The 22,234-nt window shown below is 46.9% G+C and overlaps 1 protein-coding gene across 1 annotated transcript in view; it reads left to right on the plus strand.

The window, feature by feature from the left end:
• Positions 1-22,234, plus strand: part of LOC142312985 (uncharacterized) — a 140,146-nt gene that overhangs the window by 102,328 nt on the left and 15,584 nt on the right. The window contains 1 exon segment of the mRNA XM_075351974.1: positions 12,463-12,941. Coding sequence (XP_075208089.1) covers positions 12,463-12,941 — 479 coding nt within the window.

Consider the following 22,234-nt stretch of genomic DNA (forward strand, 5'->3'; position numbering starts at 1 on the left):
CGCTGCCCCCGCGTCCCTGCGCCCATCAGGCCCTGCACCTATTTCTCCATCACCGGGCCCCGGGATCACCAAGCCCTACCCACGGAGGGGCAACACAACACCTGGCTGCTCCGCATCACCATCCCCGGGAGCCCCGTACAGAGCAGCGGTGGTGAAATCACCACAACCGTGGGTGGCGTCACGAACTATAACAATCCCCACACCCAACCACAAACCCCTTTTCACTCACGGGCGAGGAGTGTCGCTCGAGAAACCCCGGGATCCGGCCCACAGCTCGAGCCACCACTGAGCAGCTGCCGGACCCGAGCAGAAAGGGGTGAGCGTAGTGTGCCGACACCCTCCTCCCCGCCCGCGACAACTTGGCGTCACGAACAGGATCTTACCGCTCTGCCGTTTGGTAGAGGTGCGCCTTGTTACCGCCGGAGGTATCCGGCAGAAAAATTTCAGAAGCCGCCATCTTTGGCGCGAAAAGTTCCTGCTCGAGCGTCTTCTCGAGCAGTAGAGGCGCGAAGGCCAAAACCCCGCCCCGAGAGAGGAGGGGCCGGAAAGAGCTAAGGGGGACGCGATGGCGGCTGGACGCATGTAGCTGCGGCTATAAAAGCAGGGACGCCAGGACCCTGCAAACATCCCGTTCCTGGAAGAAAGAGAGAAAGACACCATGTGGATGCCGTCCCGAAACACCGTGGCCCCCGCACCGGGAACCGCAGCGTGGGTGGAAATCCGGACCGCGCAGCTCCATCTAAGGCTGCAGGTCAAAATGCAGCTCCTCTTGGAGGAGTGGGAGACCGACATGGCGGACGTTATAGCCACCGTGCGGAGACGTGAGGAGGAAGCGGAGGAAGGGAGGGTGAGTGACCCACGCCCCTATATCCCGGAGGGACCGGTCGCTGCGGCTGAGGGACCCGGTCCAAGCCCTCTCCCCCCGTTGCCTCCCTCGCCACCCGTCTCGGGGGCTGTGACCCCGCCACTAGGCCCGCTACCACCACAATCGGTAGCGATACCCAGCCCGTCCGCCCCAGCGGACCGACCTGTAGCCGGAGCCCGTAGCAAACCGGAGGTGTTGCCATGGAAGGCCCCGAAGATTGTGCCAGAAACAGTCCCCGAGCAGTTTCCCGAGCCGGAGCTGATGGCCCGCTCCGAGCCGAAGGCCCAGCAGCGGAAAGCCCCTATGCCCATCCCCCACACCTCGGCTGAGGTGGCGCCGGGTTGTTGCTGCAAGGCAGCGCCCAAGGCCATGACACCGCGGGATACGCCACCCACCTTCCTGACAGTGGGTAACGTTCTGGATGTCCCGCGGGGCCCGACCCGTGCGCCGGCGCTGGCAGCAGTGCCATATTGGGATAGGGAGCCGACCAAGCTGGGCCTGGAGATCGCGGAGAGGGAAAGAAGGAAAGCCGAGCTGGTGGCCCGAGCCATTCGGGAGAAGGAAAATCTTCGGCAGGCGACCTTCCGTGTCCGGGGCCCGTTGTATGAAGGGCAGGTGAGGCGGTTTGATGTCCGCCGGGGCTATGGATTTATATATGAACCGGGCCTGGAGGCCGAAGTGTTTGTAGCCCGGCGGGATGTGAATGCCCATCTGCCCGAGGAGCATCCTGGCCGTAACCTCATGCCGGGGGACATGGTGCGGTATACCCGACACTGCGGAGAGAGGGGGTGGTTTGCCCTGGATGTGAAGCTCAGGGGCAGCAATGAGAGCAGGGTGAGCTCTGCACCCCCTCCCTCGGATGAAGCAGCAGAAGGACCGGAGTAGGGCAGCGGATGCCCGTTGCACCGTCCCCGTTGGGACCACCACTGAGTTAAGTTTGTTTGAAAGTTTTGGAAAGAATGATAAGGAAAATGAAAATTACCGAAGTTTCACCTGATTTGCTTGTGATTGAACCGGCTGGAGCCGGCACCGTTGTCCCCGTGGGGACCGTTTAAAGTTTATTTGGCATGGGAACTATCCATGGACAAGCCCGTGAACTTGCAGGGCACCACAAACGTTAAGTGGCTTGTAAATATGTTGGTTACCGTTACCGTTTCCGCTATGCCGCCTCCGGAGAGGCAGGTTGGAGGGAGGGCCCTGAGCAGAGCAGTTTGGGGCCCAGCCACCAAAGGAACCGGTGGCTACCCTCTGGAGGGGAAGGACAGATCCCGCTCGGGTAACTTGTGCTGGACTGTGGGTCAAGGGGTGCTGCCTGGGTTTTAGGGGCAGCATCAGGGCCAGGTTGCTTGGGTGGGAGAGAGCGGAAACCGTAACCGTAAACCGTTTGTAACGTTAAAAGTAAATGTGCCTCCCGTTTTGGGAAGAGTTATTAAAAATGTTATTCATGTTTTCTTAACCTTGTTACCCCCCTTTTTCAGAAAAATAAAACCGGTGTAGGACGGCAGCCCGCGGACGGTCTGCATTTTGCTAAGGGGGAATGTGTCGCCCTGGGCAAGCCAGGGGACACAGGTCGCACACCACCACACCCCACATCCCAGGTAGGAACACCACAGCTAACCAGAAATCCTTGTTGCCTTCCTCCAGGAGTCTGATGATGCACACCAGGGGGTGGGCCAGGCGGTTGGCTCCGCCCACCGAGGAGCTCACGACTCTGGAGGCGGGAAAACCAGGCAGTCTAGTCAGGGAGGAGGAAGTGTAAGGAGTGGAGGAGTAGTCTAGACAGGGCGAAAGTAAACAGCAAAGTGAGAGTGAAAGTAGAAAAGTGGAAAAGGAGGAAAGCAAGTGAAGTGACAGAAGAGAAAGAAAGCCTGAAGGGTCCAGCTTTGTGTAGGGCCAGATCAGCAAGGTCAGCGACGGCGGTGACTGTCTGGAGGGGGACTGTTTGGAAGTTCCTGGAAGGACCCCGTTGGCTGTGTGCCCGGTGGTCTGCAGCAGTGTTCCGAAGGACAGTCAGCACCAGGGCAGGGGCCTCTCGGACCCCGGCAAGGCTAGGAGTCGCCAAATTTGCCGAATCCGTCAGTGACGGGGACGCAGATCCCCCAACAACCAAGTCCCGATTGAAGGCAACAGCCCAACCTGAAGCAGAGAGACACCGCCACCGCCACGGCACCAGTTTCTCAGGGCCAGCGCCTGCGGGCAAAGTGTAGAGCTCCTCCGGCCCAGATTGTAGTCGGGGAGCGGGTAACCGGAGGGAATCCACCGCTACCACAAGTCAAACATAGGTGCAAGGAAGAGGGACATCACCGTCACCTACCGGGAGTGCAGGTGCAGCCGTCTGTGGGACCGTCCTACCAGCCGTTTGGTTTACCGTACAAACTGTGTCCACGTCTCAGGCTGAGTGAGTACCACAGTGCCGCAAGGCACAGCGCTGCCCCCGCGTCCCTGCGCCCATCAGGCCCTGCACCTACTTCTCCATCACCGGGCCCCGGGATCACCAAGCCCTACCCACGGAGGGGCAACACAACACCTGGCTGCTCCGCATCACCATCCCCGGGAGCCCCGTACAGAGCAGCGGTGGTGAAATCACCACAACCGTGGGTGGCGTCACGAACTATAACAATCCCCACACCCAACCACAAACCCCTTTTCACTCACGGGCGAGGAGTGTCGCTCGAGAAACCCCGGGATCCGGCCCACAGCTCGAGCCACCACTGAGCAGCTGCCGGACCCGAGCAGAAAGGGGTGAGCGTAGTGTGCCGACACCCTCCTCCCCGCCCGCGACAGTATCCCCTCCACGGGTAGGGGTGGTGTAGTCCCGGGGCCCAGCTGTCGGTGGAGTAGGGTGCTGGGGTGCAGCCTGCAGGGCTGAACCGGATGGTACCGGTGTACTCACTGTTTGAATAAAGTCACACAGAGTCCAAATAGTAAACCAAGTGCCGGATACCGGTAGCCTCCGGAGGGGTGTGCTCGGGTCCCAAGACAGAACAGAGGCCCTTCCTCCTGCACTTCTGTGTTGTCTTGTGTGTTGACTAGTCCTGCATAAAACGGGAAAAGTACACTCCGGGTATCTTTGCTGTGGGAGCTGTGGCCCACGAGATGTGACCCTTGGGATTTTTGCAGGCACTTGCAGACGCCCTATTCCCCGCGTTGGGCTTCCGTATCGCTCTATCTGGGCTGCTAGTGGGACAAGACTTGGAATCTTGTCCCCGGCTGGTCAATTGGAAGGTGCATGAAGAGGTCCTCGCCCTAGGGTCCAGGTACCCCGACTGTGCACGGCCTCTGGACCGGATTCCTGCTGTCGGCACCAGCGGGCTACAACCCTGCCCTGGTCCACATAAGGTCTCCCGCGACCGGATCTTCATCGCCTGTGGCCCTGCTCTGGCATCTGCCACCTAGTTAGCTCAGCTAGTCCGGTAGTCCGGGAGCTACAACCCCCGACTACCACTTCACTGCTCTCACTTCCTCTGTCTGAACTCAACTATCTTGTTCCCTCCCCTGACACCTCATAACCCCTAGGTGGGCGTCACCATCTGCCTGGCCCCGACCTCTGGTGTGTCCCTATTGTCCTTGTGGGGGGGGTGACTAGGCTTTCATGGCTGGTGTGTGTACCTGTGTGTGGGTTGTGATGGAGGGCCAAGGAGGAGGGAATTCTGCATCTGGAAGATGGATGCAGTCTTCTGTGACTAAGGACTACTTTTAAATTCACCGTCCGAAACACGTAAGGTGTTTCATGCACTTTTCCCCATCCCTCTGCTAACATATACGTCTCTTGTATATTTTTATACTTATTTTTCAATAAAGTGGAATCTTTTTAAACCATGCATTTTGATGCTGGATCCAACCTTTTTTCAATCATGACTGACTACAGCCTGGCCACCTCAAGGATCACGAGCACGCCTAGCCCTGTTGCACAGAACTATTTGGTAAGCTGGAGTTTCTCCTATATTATACTTAGTCTTCTGTGACACCCTGATTTTGTCAGGGCGTCACAATAGTGTATCCAAACTCTATCTCATGGAGCATGGTAAAACCCTGTAGGCCTGAAGGTCATCATTCTGGAACAAATTCCAGACTCTAATTCTGAGCGATTCAGAGTTACTGGATTTTTAAGATGGCCACTCTGTATCCTGAAGGCCTCAATGTCAGTACAGAAGATATCAAATAACCCAAAAAATATATTAAACATACGGTTAATATGCCAACATTCCTGGTACAGTAAAATCTCCATTCAACTATGCCCTAACATATAGGGTGGAGGTAATATGAATACAGGAATACATGGTAATACAATATGGAATATAAATACACATGTATACATATAATTAAATATACGGTACATAAAATTAATATATTAAGATGCGTATAAACTAAATCAGTGTACTAAATATGCCATAGTGCATTAAATTATAAAAACCACTTATTTATATATTTTCATATATTTCCATGTTTTATCCGGTATATTTTATCCGTTATGTCCGCATTGACTATGAATTGCTGGTTTTAACACATTAGTTCTCTGATATTTGACACATGTAGCATCCTATTAATTTTATATACTTTTTATATCTTTTATAACCTTGATATTATTTGCATTATTCATTATTTCATAAATTGTTTTCTACTTGCTATTTTTAATCCTGTATGCCTGTATGTTAATTTGATAATTGTCAATTTGTTAATTTGTCCATCACTCAATTAACTCTTTGTGTGTATTATGGTATATATAGGTCCATGAATTGTCTATTCTGAAGACACCTGAGGAAGGGGACAGGTCATCCCAATAATCCCTAGTGTTTATATAGCTATAATTTTTAATATTAAACTTAAACTTTTACTGTCACTTTGTCCAGTCCTCTGTCGGTATTTTAGATCGGTTGCGCACTGTTAACCATAATTTTTCTTATTCCTTATTCCATGTTATACCTCCTCCAGGAGTGAATGGTTAGTGTTGCAGCGATCTTACTGACTCTTTATTATCTACTACACAATCACCCCCGCCGGCGGCAGATGCAGATCAGCTCGTGCTGCTAACTTCCAGTAGGGGCTGGAGGCTCTCCGTTCACAGGGTTGCGGAGATCTCACCTTATGGCAGTGAGTTATCAACTCTCACCCCGAGCGTTCTTTTGACACGACACCCGTGACGTTATCCTGCACTGGGCACTGAACGGTCCACCTCTAGCCCTACAACCACACAGCATCTGGGGCAGCCGACAGCGCTCCACATCCATCAGCCTCCATTGCCTGACAGCATCTGGGATATCTGCCAGCACAGAAAACTAGAGATGAGCGTTGTTCGAATTGAGCGATGTTCGTGTCGTTCGATGAACTCGAACGATTTGCTTAACGTTCGAGAGTACGAGGTTATATTCAATAATGGTTCGATCACCAAAAGTGTAACTGTAGCTTTTTACAGCTACGTGTGCAGGGAGCCAGCGCTGGCAGCCTGCGGTATGCTGGTATCCAGGGTACATATCGGGTATCCAAGCAAAGCGCTTTGCTTAGTAACGCTATGTGTACCCTGGTTACCAAGCATAGCGTCGTTACACGGGTCTCTGGTCGCTATGGTGATCTGCCTGATTGACAGCTCACCAGCGACCATGTAGCGACGCACTAACGATCCCTGCCAGGTCGGATCGTTCGTGCATCGCTATGTGTGACGGGACCCTAAGTGTTTCTATGACTATAAATACAGCTATAAACGCAAGGAGTGGGTAGTACAATCACGTGTACAGGAAGAGGATTCCTTGTGTTGGTAAACACAGAATATTGGACCCTCCCGGTACCGCCACCCCTGCTTCCACCTCCTGTCCGGCACCATGTCCGCTCCCGTGCGGCGCCATGTCCAGACAGGAGGTGGAAGCAGCTGCGAAATCAAAAGTGAACAGTAGAAAAAAAAAATATCATATTCACCTGTCTGCAGACTCCCGGTACATGTCCGCTCCCAGCTCTTCTTCCCGGTACCACCACCCCTGCTCCGGCTGTGTGCAGACTCCCTTGATACGTCCGATGGCTGCAGGACCTGGCGATGATCAGCTGATGCAGTTACCTGACGGAATCAGCTGACAGTATAAGTGCAGCGGTGAGGCCGGCTAAACTATCAGCTGATGCCGTCAGGAGACTTCATCAGATGATTACCGCCGGGTCCTGCAGCGATCAGACGGGAGTCTGCACAGAAGTGGGTAGTGTCACGCTGTACTCTAAGATGTACAATAGCAGTACAGCGCAGTAATGTGGGACTGAGAGGATTCCTGAAACTATCTGAGAAGGTAGTTAGCTGGTAAACCACTAGGGGGCGTAAAAGTGGAGGAAACGTATGAGCAGGGAATTCCCTAGCAGAGGTAATACTAGTCAAGCCCACCAGATGGCAGTAGAATCGTCAGAAAGCCGTGTCACAACATGAGGTCTTGTAAGTACACAAGGGCAAAGTCTAAACGTAGTCAGAGGGAAGCAAATAGTCAGTAGCCGGGAAATCAGAGCCTAGCAGCGAGGGGCAATGGGAAGACAAGACAGAATTAAGGTAAACAGATAAGGAAAGAACAGGGAGACAGCGGGAGAGACACTGATGGAAACAGACAACAGAGGAGGTTACCAGGTCAGGTGAACATGGAGGTCAGGAGGGGGCAGGGCAGACAACAGGTCACTCAAGAGCAGAACACAGCAGAGCCAGAAATATCACTGGCGAAGTCCAAGAGAAACAGTGCCCTAATAAAGCAGCCTGACCTCCAGAACGAGGCAGAAAGGATTAACACCTAACGTGACCTGCATCAGAAGTGAAACTAAAAAAAAGGCTCAGCTCCAGCTGAGCCAGGAGTCAATCATGACAGGTAGTTTTTGGGGGTTTTTTGCACTTATGCATCAGGTGATTGTATAAAAGCCGTTTATACAATCAGCTGATATGTCATGTGATTCAGGCCCTTGAACCTCACACATCATCTGATCGGTATGCCTTCCAGCAAACCGATCAGATGATATTGGATTCGGATTGGACAGCGCGGGACACTTGACCCAGGATTACTGCGGAGGGGGGTTCTTTATATCAATAAAGATGGAGTCACTAATTGTATTTTATTTCTAATAAAAAAAATGTGTTGTGTTTTTTTTCCTCTATACTAGAAATTCATGGTGGCCATGTCTAATATTGGAGTGTCACCATGAAATTCAGGCTTAGAGCCAGTTGATAATATACAGCTAGCCCTAACCCCATTATTAGCCAGTGAGCCACCCGTCACCAGGGCAGCTGGAGGGTTGGAAACAGCGCCAGAAGATGGCGCTTCTATGAAAGCGCCATTTTCTGAGATGGCTGCAGGCTGCAATTCGCAGCAGGGGTGCAAAGAAAGCTTGGACACCCTGCGCTGCAGATTCCAATCCCCAGCTGCCTAGTTGTACCGACTGGAGACAAAAATTCGGTGAAGCCCACGTCATTTTTTTTTTAATTATTTCATGAAAGTCGTGAAATAATTTAAAAAAAAAAAAAGGGCTTCCCTATATTTTTGGTTCCCAACCGGGTACAAATAGACAGCTGGGGGTTGGGGGCAGCACGTAGCTGCCTGCTGTACCTGGCTAGCATACAAAAATATGGCGAAGCCCACGTCATTTATTTGGGGGGCAAAAAACTCCTGCATACAGTCCTGGATTGAGTATGCTGAGCCTTGTAGTTCTGCAGCTACTGTCTTCTCTCCTCCACACACTAGTGGATGAAGTATGCTGAGGCTTGTAGTTCTGCTCTCCCTGCCTCTCCCTTCAGCATACATTCCTGGATAGAGCATGCTGAGCCTTGTAGTTCTGCGGCTGTCTGCTTTCCTGCATACACTAGTGGAGAATGAAGAACATATTGAAGAAGGATATGACATCAGACCTTTTTTTTTTCAACAATCTTTAAAAACGCATAAAAATGCAGTGAGCAAAAACGCAGCAAAACGCAGCCAAATCCGCAAAAAACGCATTTTTTGATGCGTTTTTTAAGATGCTGCATTTTGTGTGTTTTTTTGTGGGAAAAAATGCACAAAAATGCAGCGTCAAAAAAACGCAGTGTGTGAACTTACCCTAAGCGTTTCTATGACTATAAACGCAGCTATAAATGCAAGGGGTGGGTAGTACAATCACATGTACAGGAAGAGGATTCCTTGTGTTGTTAAACACAGAAGAGTGGATCCTCCCGGTACCGCCACCCCTGCTTCCACCTCCCATCCGGCGCCATGTCCAGACAGAAGGTGGAAGCAGCTGCGAAATCAAAAGTGAACAGTAGAAAAAAAAAATATCATATTCACCTGTCTGCAGACTCCCGGTACATGTCCGCTCCCAGCTCTTCTTCCCGGTACCACCACCCCTGCTCCGGCTGTGTGCAGACTCCCTTGATACGTCCGATGGCTGCAGGACCTGGCGATGATCAGCTGATGCAGTTACCTGACGGAATCAGCTGACAGTATAAGTGCAGCGGTGAGGCCGGCTAAACTATCAGCTGATGCCGTCAGGAGACTTCATCAGATGATTACCGCCGGGTCCTGCAGCGATCAGACGGGAGTCTGCACAGAAGTGGGTAGTGTCACGCTGTACTCTAAGATGTACAATAGCAGTACAGCGCAGTAATGTGGGACTGAGAGGATTCCTGAAACTATCTGAGAAGGTAGTTAGCTGGTAAACCACTAGGGGGCGTAAAAGTGGAGGAAACGTATGAGCAGGGAATTCCCTAGCAGAGGTAATACTAGTCAAGCCCACCAGATGGCAGTAGAATCGTCAGAAAGCCGTGTCACAACATGAGGTCTTGTAAGTACACAAGGGCAAAGTCTAAACGTAGTCAGAGGGAAGCAAATAGTCAGTAGCCGGGAAATCAGAGCCTAGCAGCGAGGGGCAATGGGAAGACAAGACAGAATTAAGGTAAACAGATAAGGAAAGAACAGGGAGACAGCGGGAGAGACACTGATGGAAACAGACAACAGAGGAGGTTACCAGGTCAGGTGAACACGGAGGTCAGGAGGGGGCAGGGCAGACAACAGGTCACTCAAGAGCAGAACACAGCAGAGCCAGAAATATCACTGGCGAAGTCCAAGAGAAACAGTGCCCTAATAAAGCAGCCTGACCTCCAGAACGAGGCAGAAAGGATTAACACCTAACGTGACCTGCATCAGAAGTGAAACTAAAAAAAAGGCTCAGCTCCAGCTGAGCCAGGAGTCAATCATGACAGGTAGTTTTTGGGGTTTTTTTGCACTTATGCATCAGGTGATTGTATAAAAGCCGTTTATACAATCAGCTGATATGTCATGTGATTCAGGCCCTTGAACCTCACACATCATCTGATCGGTATGCCTTCCAGCAAACCGATCAGATGATATTGGATTCGGATTGGACAGCGCGGGACACTTGACCCAGGATTACTGCGGAGGGGGGTTCTTTATATCAATAAAGATGGAGTCACTAATTGTATTTTATTTCTAATAAAAAAAATGTTTGTGTTGTGTTTTTTTTCCTCTATACTAGAAATTCATGGTGGCCATGTCTAATATTGGAGTGTCACCATGAAATTCAGGCTTAGAGCCAGTTGATAATATACAGCTAGCCCTAACCCCATTATTACCCAGTGAGCCACCCGTCACCAGGGCAGCTGGAGGGTTGGAAACAGGGCCAGAAGATGGCGCTTCTATGAAAGCGCCATTTTCTGAGGTGGCTGCAGGCTGCAATTCGCAGCAGGGGTGCAAAGAAAGCTTGGACACCCTGCGCTGCAGATTCCAATCCCCAGCTGCCTAGTTGTACCGACTGGAGACAAAAATTCGGTGAAGCCCACATCATTTTTTTTTTTAATTATTTCATGAAAGTCGTGAAATAATTTAAAAAAAAAAAAAGGGCTTCCCTATATTTTTGGTTCCCAACCGGGTACAAATAGACAGCTGGGGGTTGGGGGCAGCACGTAGCTGCCTGCTGTACCTGACTAGCATACAAAAATATGGCGAAGCCCACGTCATTTATTTGGGGGGCAAAAAACTCCTGCATACAGTCCTGGATTGAGTATGCTGAGCCTTGTAGTTCTGCAGCTACTGTCTTCTCTCCTCCACACACTAGTGGATGAAAAAGGAATGAAGGTTTTACCCAGCTCACCTGCTTGATAGGAGACCGAGACCTGTGGACCGTGCAAGGAAAAAAGTCGGCAATTCTTTGGTAATGATGAAGGAAGATATTCCAGCAACTTCAGTCCAAACAGGAAATTCTTTAAAACGTTGATTCTTTATTATTTACATATTAAAAAGTCCATGTTGGGGTGAAACAAACCCAAGACAGAGAGGACGCGTTTCAAACACTTGGTTCTTAGTCAATCTCTAAAGCATGTGTTCACAGGACTTGTTTAAAAAGGAGGGAGTAAAGACCCAAACATGTGTTTAATCAAATGGAAAGAGCTTTTCACTAAAGCATTAACCCTGTGAGGGGAACATTTTTTATGCAGGTATTCACACATGGTAACATAGAAGTGAATGTCAGACAAAAAAAAAAAAAAAAAAAAAACAAAAACCAACAGCATTAGTAAGCAAACAGTATTTCATTTCTTTTATTCAAACCTGTGCGAGTTCTGGTACCCATTAGAAAAATCCACTTAATTTCCCTCTGAAAAAGAATATCCTTTAAATTTCCTCCTCTCTTAGGAAGTTTTACTTTCTCAATAGCACAAACTTTCATGCCATCAAAACTACCGGCATGTATATCACGAAAGTGCTGGTAGGCACTAGACAACTTCCTAGATGTAACATTATTCACATCATAGATGTGTTCGGATATTCTTTTTCTTAGCGAGCATGAAGTGCTGCCAATATACTGCAGTTGGCACATCGTGCAAGAAATCAAATAAACCACATGGTCTGAACCACAGTTAATCATAGAAGTAATTTGGTACGTTTTTTTATCAGCATATGAAGAAAAATTTTTTGCATTCAACATATAATGACAAAGTCCACATTTCTTGTGTCCACACTTGTATGATCCTGTGGTAGGTAACCAATTACGGGCAGTTTTTACATCCTCAATAGAATCGCATCTGCTAGTGTGATCACTTGGTGATAGGATGGAACTTAAAGTCGTGTTTCTCTTGGAAACAAACTTCACTCCATCCCTTAATATATGATGTAAAGTGTCATCTGTAGACAAAATTGGAAGATATTTCTTAACAATTCTGATCACATCATAGTAGTTGCTGCTGTATTTTGTAGAAAAAACTACCGGTAATTTGTTCTGAAGGTTACCTTTATTTTTATCCTTATTGTTCATTTCAAGATATTGGGATCTGTTTTTAGTATTCGCTTTGATTTTTGCCCTCTGAAGATTTTGAAAATTATACCCTCTGGCCAAGAACCTCCTATCAATACTACTACACTCTGCCTCAAAACTTTCCTGACTGCTGCAGCACCTCTTTGCACGTATATATTCACCTGTGGGGATATTCTCCACCACATGCTTGGGGTGACAACTTTTAGCATGTAGTAGAGAATTGCCTGATATGAGTTTACGATATAAACTACAGTCAATTTTGCCACTATCAATATTTCCATGGAGTGACATATCCAAAAAATTTATTTTCGTTTGATCATGAAAAAAATATCTTCCAATTTTGTCTACAGATGACACTTTACATCATATATTAAGGGATGGAGTGAAGTTTGTTTCCAAGAGAAACACGACTTTAAGTTCCATCCTATCACCAAGTGATCACACTAGCAGATGCGATTCTATTGAGGATGTAAAAACTGCCCGTAATTGGTTACCTACCACAGGATCATACAAGTGTGGACACAAGAAATGTGGACTTTTTCATTATATGTTGAATGCAAAAAATTTTTCTTCATATGCTGATAAAAAAATGTACCAAATTACTTCTATGATTAACTGTGGTTCAGACCATGTGGTTTATTTGATTTCTTGCACGATGTGCCAACTGCAGTATATTGGCAGCACTTCATGCTCGCTAAGAAAAAGAATATCCGAACACATCTATGATGTGAATAATGTTACATCTAGGAAGTTGTCTAGTGCCTCCCAGCACTTTCGTGATATACATGCCGGTAGTTTTGATGGCATGAAAGTTTGTGCTATTGAGAAAGTAAAACTTCCTAAGAGAGGAGGAAATTTAAAGGATATTCTTTTTCAGAGGGAAATTAAGTGGATTTTTCTAATGGGTACCAGAACTCCCACAGGTTTGAATAAAAGAAATGAAATACTGTTTGCTTACTAATGCTGTTGGTTTTTTGTTTTTTTTTTGTCTGACATTCACTTCTATGTTACCATGTGTGAATACCTGCATAAAAAATGTTCCCCTCACAGGGTTAATGCTTTAGTGAAAAGCTCTTTCCATTTGATTAAACACATGTTTGGGTCTTTACTCCCTCCTTTTTAAACAAGTCCTGTGAACACATGCTTTAGAGATTGACTAAGAACCAAGTGTTTGAAACGCGTCCTCTCTGTCTTGGGTTTGTTTCACCCCAACATGGACTTTTTAATATGTAAATAATAAAGAATCAACGTTTTAAAGAATTTCCTGTTTGGACTCAAGTTGCTGGAATATCTTCCTTCACTAGTGGATGAAGTATGCTGAGGCTTGTAGTTCTGCTCTCCCTGCCTCTCCCTTCAGCATACATTCCTGGATAGAGCATGCTGAGCCTTGTAGTTCTGCGGCTGTCTGCTTTCCTGCATACACTAGTGGAGAATGAAGAACATATTGAAGAAGGATATGACATCAGACCTTTTTTTTTTCAACAATCTTTAAAAACGCATAAAAATGCAGTGAGCAAAAACGCAGCAAAACGCAGCCAAATCCGCAAAACACGCATTTTTTGATGCGTTTTTTAAGATGCTGCATTTTGTGTGTTTTTTGTGTGAAAAAATGCACAAAAATGCAGCGTAAAAAAAACGCAGTGTGTGAACTTACCCTAAGCGTTTCTATGACTATAAACGCAGCTATAAATGCAAGGGGTTGGTAGTACAATCACGTGTACAGGAAGAGGATTCCTTGTGTTGTTAAACACAGAAGAGTGGATCCTCCCGGTACCGCCACCCCTGCTTCCACCTCCCGTCCGGCGCCATGTCCAGACAGAAGGTGGAAGCAGCTGCGAAATCAAAAGTGAAAAGTAGAGAAAAATATATCATATTCACCTGTCTGCAGACTCCCGGGACACGTCCGATGGCTGCAGGACCTGGCGGTGATCAGCTTATGCGGTCACCTGACGGCATCAGCTGATCGTATAAGTTCAGCGGTGAGGCCGGCTTTTTACCGCCCGGCCGGCTTAAACTATCAGCTGATGCTGTCAGGTGACCAAATCAGCTGATTACCGACGGGTCCTGCAGTGATCGGATGGGAGTCTGCACAGAAGTGTGTATTTTTTTTTTCTACTGATGCATCAGCTGATTGTCTAAAAGGCTTTTATACAATCAGCTGATGTGTCAGGTGATTCAGGTCCTTGAACACCTGACACATCATCTGATTGCTTTGCCTTTCAGCAAACCGATCAGATGATATTGGATCCGGATTGGATATCGCGGGATCCTCAACCCAGGACTACAGCGGAGTGGGGGGGGGGTTCTTTAGTTCAATAAAGATGGAGTCACTAATAGTGTGGTGTTTTATTTCTAATAAAAATATTTTTCTGTGTGTTGTTTTTTTTTTATCTTTATTAGAAATTCATGGTGACCATGTCTATTTTGGCATGACACCAAGAATTTCGGGCTTAGTACCATCTGAGAATACAAAGCTGGTATTAACCCCTTTGTGATGGTGGGATATGGGGGAGGTGTATCTTGCTGTACAGATTGCTTTTTTTAAGCTTTGTTCACTGTCCATTATTTGTACTCCTATCTACATTGTATTGTTTGTAAGTAATCATCCCCACAGTGCAAGGTTATAGCCTCTTGAGGCGCTTCCGTCCCTGGGTGTGGGAGGAGGTGGGCCACCTACTGTAAACTCTCTGCTTACCTGGGAGATTGAGTGAGTCTGTTGGGAACTTGAAGAAAGAAGATTGATCCTCTGGGAGCGGGTAGCTGAGGCTGCAACCAGCATTCCAGAGAGACTGTGAGAAAACCCCATTTACCTGGAAAAGGACTGCTGGAGGATTGTGACTGATCCCTGGGACATTTATGCCATTACTGGACAATTTTACCCTCTGTTTTGTGGATTATGTTATGGACCATTTGATTTGCTTGGCATAAATGCTCTTTGGATTGTACAGCCATCTCTCGCTCTGTTGATCGTGTGATATGGGAGAAGGACCCCATGACAGGGGATTAAGAGATTGTTTTTTGAGTCGATTAGGTGCCGATGAATATATGTTATTATCTGGAAGGCAGACTAGATATTAGTTCTTGTGGGAGAAATGTGGGTGATTCATCCTGGCGTATTTTGATTCTTGAAAGCAAATAATATCTGCATTAAAGGATTTAATCTCTTTCCATGTCAGATAACGTTTTGCTGGGGAGTTTAAACCTTTCACATTGTATGAACCGCTATTGATTTGTTCATTCTGCCTCTAAGAGATCGCGGTACAGGGCGGCTCCTATTTATCCTGCGCTTTACGCTGAGCGCCTGCACCGGGATTATGGGTAAGGGTGCGTGCCCACAATCAGTAATAGCAGCGTTTTGGACACAAATAGCAGTAATAGCAGTGTTTTTTGCTGTGTCCACACCGCTGTGTTGTGCAGTACAAGCACAGTGGATGGATTTATAACAATCCCATGCCCACTGTGCTTCTTTTCTCTGCAGCAGAAACTGACATTGCGCGTGGCTTCCCATCCTGTCAAATTATGCCGCGGAGATGTGAGTGTCCTCCGCTGGGAAAACAGCGAAAGTCCACAGTGCCCCAAATCCTGATAGTGGACGCAGGCAGCTGCGTTCTCCTGCAGAGAACACTGGCGTCTCTACAGGGAAAGACACACTGTGTCCAGGACACAGCGTCTGCGGATCATGGGCACATACCCTAAATCTCTGAAAAACGTGATTCAGAAAAAATTCCCAACCGTAAATTCACTGTAGTCAGAAAGTCACTTTTACCTTACGTCTGGCCTGTGGTCCGGTGGTGTCCAAATTTTTACGCCTCTTTTTAGGCGTGCACAAAAGTGCAGTTATCAACAGCTTTGTTCACCTATGAAAAGACAGACACCACTGAACACAGGCCAAACGGAGTCAAGAGTAAGGGGTACTTTGCACGCTGCGACATCGCAGGCCGATGCTGCGATGCCGAGCGCGATAGTACCCGCCCCCGTCGCAGCAGCGATTTCCTTGTGATAGCTGCCGTAGCGAACATTATCGCTACGGCAGCTTCACATGGACTCACCTGTCCTGCGACCGTCGCTCTGGCCGGCGACCCGCCTCCTTGTTAAGGGGGCGGGTCGTGCGGCGTCATAGCGACGTCACACGCCAGGCAGCCAATCGGAGCGGAGGGGCGGAGATGAGTGGGATGTAAACATCCCGCCCATCTCCTTCCTTCCGCATATCCTACGGAAGCCGCGGTGACGCCGGTAGATGTTCCTCGCTCCTGCGGCTTCACACACAGCGATGTATGCTGCTGCAGGAGCGAGGAACAACATCGGACTGTCACGTCAGCGTAATCATGGATTACGCCGACGCTGCACCGATGATACGATTACGACGCTTTTGTGCTCATTAATCGTATCATCGAGCCTTTACACACTACGATGTCGCATGCGATGCCGGAAGTGCGTCATTTTCAATTTGACCCCACCGACATCGCACCTGCAATGTCGTAGTGTGCAAAGCCCGCCTAACTCTGCTGCTTCATTAATGAATGGATCCATTGTGGGCTTCACCTGAATAGTGTATTTCGGAAATATAGATGGAAACCCCCAAGTATGCGCTCAGCATAGCGCACAAGATAAATGAGAACTGATCCAAAATGCTCTGTACCAAAATCGCCACCAAAGAGCATTCAAGTGAACCCATAAAAACTCAAGTCCCCACTCAGGTCCAACATCTGTTAATGGAAATATAGGGGATTCCACACTACTGGTAGCACAAAGGCTCTGGAAAAACGCTATGTCTCCTCACCTCAAAAAAAAATCCAGGAAAATCTGTGCTCCCAAATCCAAATGCCCCACTCTTCTGAGCACCACAATGTGACTAAACCAGTTAGCATCCACGTTTGGCATTATTATAGTGAAGGGAGCCGGCCTAAATGTACGGATTGCAGTTTTCCAAAAGCACGAGCTGAGCACACTGTACAGGGACTACAATGTACTGGGTACAACAAGGACTTATTCAAAATTTTTAATTTTGTAACATTCACTGCGTTTGACACCATGGGTGTTTTCCAGAGACTAAATCGTTACTACACCCATAGATGAATTCCCAGAGGGGTGTAATTTCCAAAATTTGGTCACTTGAGGGGGACTTCTTCTGTTTTGGCACTTAGAGGCTCTGCAAACGGAGTCTGCAAACTGTTCTAAGAAAACCTGTGCTCCAAAAACCAAATGGCGCTCCTTCCCTCCTGAGCCCTGCGGTGCATCCAAACAGTAATGTACAGTCACATGTGGGGTATTTCCACATTCAGGAGAAAATGTATAACACATTATGGGGTCTTTTTTACATATTCCTCTTTTGAAAATTGAACATATGGTATTAAAACAACATTTTAGTGATAAAAATGTTATTATTTTTTGCTCACTGCCCAATAGTATAAAATTTTGTGACTCACCTGTAGTGGCAATATGCTCACTGCACCACTGGATGAATTCATTGAGGGGTGCAGTTTGTAAAATGGAGTCACTTGTGGGGGGTTTCTGCTGCTCTGGCACCTCAGGGACTCTGCCAATGTGACATGGCACCCGCAAACCATTCCAACTAAATCTGCACTCCAATATGGCAATCCTTCCCTTTATTTTGTATTGTGTCTAAAAAGTAGTTTTCAACCACTTTTGGGGTACTAGCGTACTCAGAAGAAATTGCACAACAAATTGTATGGTTCATTATCTCGTGTTACCCTAGTGAATTTGACAAATTTGGAGTTAACGCATTTTTGAGTTTAAAAATGCATTTTTTTTTATTTTCACAGCTCAACATTATAAAATTCTGTGAAGCACCTGGGGGCGTTCAAGTTGCTCACTAACCATCTAAATAAATTCCTTGAGAGGTGTAGTTTCCAAAATGGGGTCACTTGTGGGGGGGCTCCAATGTTTAGGCAGTTCACGGACTCTCCAAAGGTGATATTGTGTGCGCTAATGATTCCAGCCAATTTTGCAGTCAAATGCCACTCCTTCCCTTCTGAGCCCTGCCATGCACCCAAACATTTGATTTCCACCACATATGAGGTATCTATGTACTCAGGAAAAATTGCATATTAAATTTTATGGTGCATTTAGTCCTGATACCCTTGTGAAAAAAAAATACCTGTTCAAAGTAACAATTTTGTGGTAAAAATGTATTTTTTTATTTTCACGCCTCAACCTCATAAACATCTGTGAAGCCCCAGGCGGTTCAAGGTGCTCACGAAGCATCTAGATAAATTGCTTGAGGGGTCTAGTTTAAAAAATGGGGTCACTTGTGGGGGAGCTCCATTGTTTAGGTACCTCTGGGGGTCTCCAAACGCAACTTGGCGCCTGCTAATAATTCCAGCTTATTTTGCTTTCAAAAATTCAAATGGCGCTCCTTACCTTCCAACCTCTGCCGTGCGCCTAAACAATTGATTTCCACAACATATGAGGTATCGTGTACTCAGAAGAAATTGCACAATAAATTGTATGGTGCAATTTCTCTTATTATCCTTGTGAATTTGCAAAATGTTATGGCTAAAGTAACATTTTTGTTGGACAAAGTAAAATTTTCATTTTCTCCTTCCACATGGCTTTGGTTCCTGTGAAGCACCTAAACGGTTAATAAACTTCTTGGATGTGGTTTTGAGCAGTTTCTATAAAGGGGTCACTTTTGGGTATTTGCTGTCACCTCGGTCTCTCAAAGTCACTTCAAATGTGATGTGGTCCCTAAGGAAAATAGTTTTGTAAATTTTGTTGGAAAAATGAGAAATTGCTGATGAACTTTGACCCTTTCTAACTTCCTAATGAAAAAAATTATCTTTTGAAAATTGCGCTGATGTAAAGTAGACAAGTGGGAAATATTATATATTCATACCTCCCAACATTTAAAGATGAAAAAGAGGGAGAAAGTATGCGGCACGCGTAGCAGCAATTTTAAGCCACGCCCCCTAACCACACCCATTTTGCAATCTGTCACGCCCACATCCAATCCTTTTCAGCACTGCTGATCACATTGTTTAAGGCTGCGTGCCCACGATCAGTGTTTGCAGCATTTTGGATGTAGCGTGTTTTTGCTGTGTCCAAAACGCTGTATTGTACAGTACAAGCACAGTGGAGGGATTTCTAGAAATCCCGTGCCCACTGTGCTTGTTTTTTCTGCAGCAAACACTGACCTGAAGAGCGTCTTTCCAGACTGCAGCATATCAATTGTTTGCTGCAGTTGCATGCGTCCTCCATAGGGAGAACACAGCAGGAGACCGCAGCGCACTGAACGCTGATCGTGGACACAGGCAGCTGAGTTCTCCTGCGCAGGTCAGGACCCGCTGCCTCCAGGACACAGTGAGTCCTGATCGTGGGCACAAGCAGCTGCGGTCTCCTGCGGAGGAGACGTGCAGCCCCGCAGGTCAGGACCCGCTGCCTCCAGGACACAGTGAGTCCTGATCGTAGGCACAGGCAGCTGTGGTCTCCTGCGGAGGAGACATGCAGCCCCGCAGATCAGGACCCGCTGCCTCCAGGACACAGTGAGTCCTGATCGTGGGTACAGGCATACGCACATATACAGTACATATTTGAAGACAAATTCCCTAAAATACATATAAACAGACAAATCTATACACAGTCATCTGCACTGACATACACAGATATATACATCATACATATACACACATTGGAGGTAATAATATGGGGAAGCAGCAGCCGCACTCACCTACCCCGCTTGTCTCTGTCCAGCTCCTCCTCGGCATGTGATCACTTGGCATCACTTTAACAGACATAGCCACGCACAGTGCACACTGACACCGCTGCTTATGACAAGGGAGGATGGGGATTTTATATACTAATATATATACAGTTAGGTCCAGAAATATTTGGACAGTGACACAAGTTTTGTTATTTTAGCTGTTTACAAAAACATGTTCAGAAATACAATTATATATATAATATGGGCTGAAAGTGCACACTCCCAGCTGCAATATGAGAGTTTTCACATCCAAATCGGAGAAAGGGTTTAGGAATCATAGCTCTGTAATGCATAGCCTCCTCTTTTTCAAGGGACCAAAAGTAATTGGACAAGGGACTCTAAGGGCTGCAATTAACTCTGAAGGCGTCTCCCTCGTTAACCTGTAATCAATGAAGTAGTTAAAAGGTCTGAGGTTGATTACAGGTGTGTGGTTTTGCATTTGGAAGCTGTTGCTGTGACCAGACAACATGCGGTCTAAGGAACTCTCAATTGAGGTGAAGCAGAACATCCTGAGGCTGAAAAAAAAGAAAAAATCCATCAGAGAGATAGCAGACATGCTTGGAGTAGCAAAATCAACAGTCGGGTAAATTCTGAGAAAAAAGGAATTGACTGGTGAGCTTGGGAACTCAAAAAGGCCTGGGCGTCCACGGATGACAACAGTGGTGGATGATCGCCGCATACTTTCTTTGGTGAAGAAGAACCCGTTCACAACATCAACTGAAGTCCAGAACACTCTCAGTGAAGTAGGTGTATCTGTCTCTAAGTCAACAGTAAAGAGAAGACTCCATAAAAGTAAATACAAAGGGTTCACATCTAGATGCAAACCATTCATCAATTCCAAAAATAGACAGGCCAGAGTTAAATTTGCTGAAAAACACCTCATGAAGCCAGCTCAGTTCTGGAAAAGTATTCTATGGACAGATGAGACCAAGATCAACCTGTACCAGAATGATGGGAAGAAAAAAGTTTGGAGAAGAAAGGGAACGGCACGTGATCCAAGGCACACCACATCCTCTGTAAAACATGGTGGAGGCAACGTGATGGCATGGGCATGCATGGCTTTCAATGGCACTGGGTCACTTGTGTTTATTGATGACATAACAGCAGACAAGAGTAGCCGGATGAATTCTGAAGTGTACCGGGATATACTTTCAGCCCAGATTCAGCCAAATGCCACAAAGTTGATCGGACGGCGCTTCATAGTACAGATGGACAATGACCCCAAGCATACAGCCAAAGCTACCCATGAGTTCTTGAGTGCAAAAAAGTGGAACATTCTGCAATGGCCAAGTCAATCACCAGATCTTAACCCAATTGAGCATGCATTTCACTTGCTGAAATCCAGACTTAAGACGGAAAGACCCACAAACAAGCAAGACCTGAAGGCTGCGGCTGTAAAGGCCTGGAAAAGCATTAAGAAGGAGGAAACCCAGCGTTTGGTGATGTCCATGGGTTCCAGACTTAAGGCAGTGATTGCCTCCAAAGGATTAGCAACAAAATATTGAAAATAAAAATTTTTTTTTGGGGTTTGGTTTATTTGTCCAATTACTTTTGACCTCCTAAAATGTGGAGTGTTTGTAAAGAAATGTGTACAATTCCTACAATTTCTATCAGATATTTTTGTTCAAACCTTCAAATTAAACGTTACAATCTGCGCTTGAATTCTGTTGTAGAGGTTTCATTTCAAATCCAATGTGGTGGCATGCAGAGCCCAACTCGCGAAAATTGTGTCACTGTCCAAATATTTCTGGACCTAACTGTATATATATATATATATATATATATATATATATATATACATATATACACACACACACACTGTATATATACAGTATATACAGCACAGGAGTGTCTGGGGGCTACAGTATATACAGCACAGTAGTGTCTGGGGGCTACAGTATATACAGCACAGGAGGGGCTTGGGGCTACAGTATATACAGCACAGGAGGGGCTGGGGCTACAGTATATACAGCACAGGAGGGGCTGGGGGCTACAGTATATACAGCACAGGAGGGGCTGGGGGCTACAGTATATACAGCACAGGAGGGGCTGGGGTTATAGTATATACATCACAGGAGGGTCTTGGGGCATAGACAGTACTTGAGGGGGCATACATATTAGGCCTGTTTCAGATGTCCGTGATTCTGGTATGTACGTGCTAGTTTTTATACATACTAGAATCACTGACCTATGCAGACACATTATAATCAATGGGTCTGCACAGACATCAGTGATTTTTCACTGACCGTGTGTCCGTGCGGCGTACATGCGTATCCGTGATTGCCGCACAGAAACATGTCTGGTTCTTTTCTGGCATCACTGATGTCCCACAGACCACACTATGGTGTGATCCGTGAAACACGTACCAGAAAAACATGGACATTTAAAATAAAAAGCTTTTT

The sequence above is a fragment of the Anomaloglossus baeobatrachus genome, chromosome 5 (genome assembly GCF_048569485.1).
Source record: "Anomaloglossus baeobatrachus isolate aAnoBae1 chromosome 5, aAnoBae1.hap1, whole genome shotgun sequence".
NCBI classification, from domain to species: Eukaryota; Metazoa; Chordata; class Amphibia; order Anura; family Aromobatidae; genus Anomaloglossus; species Anomaloglossus baeobatrachus.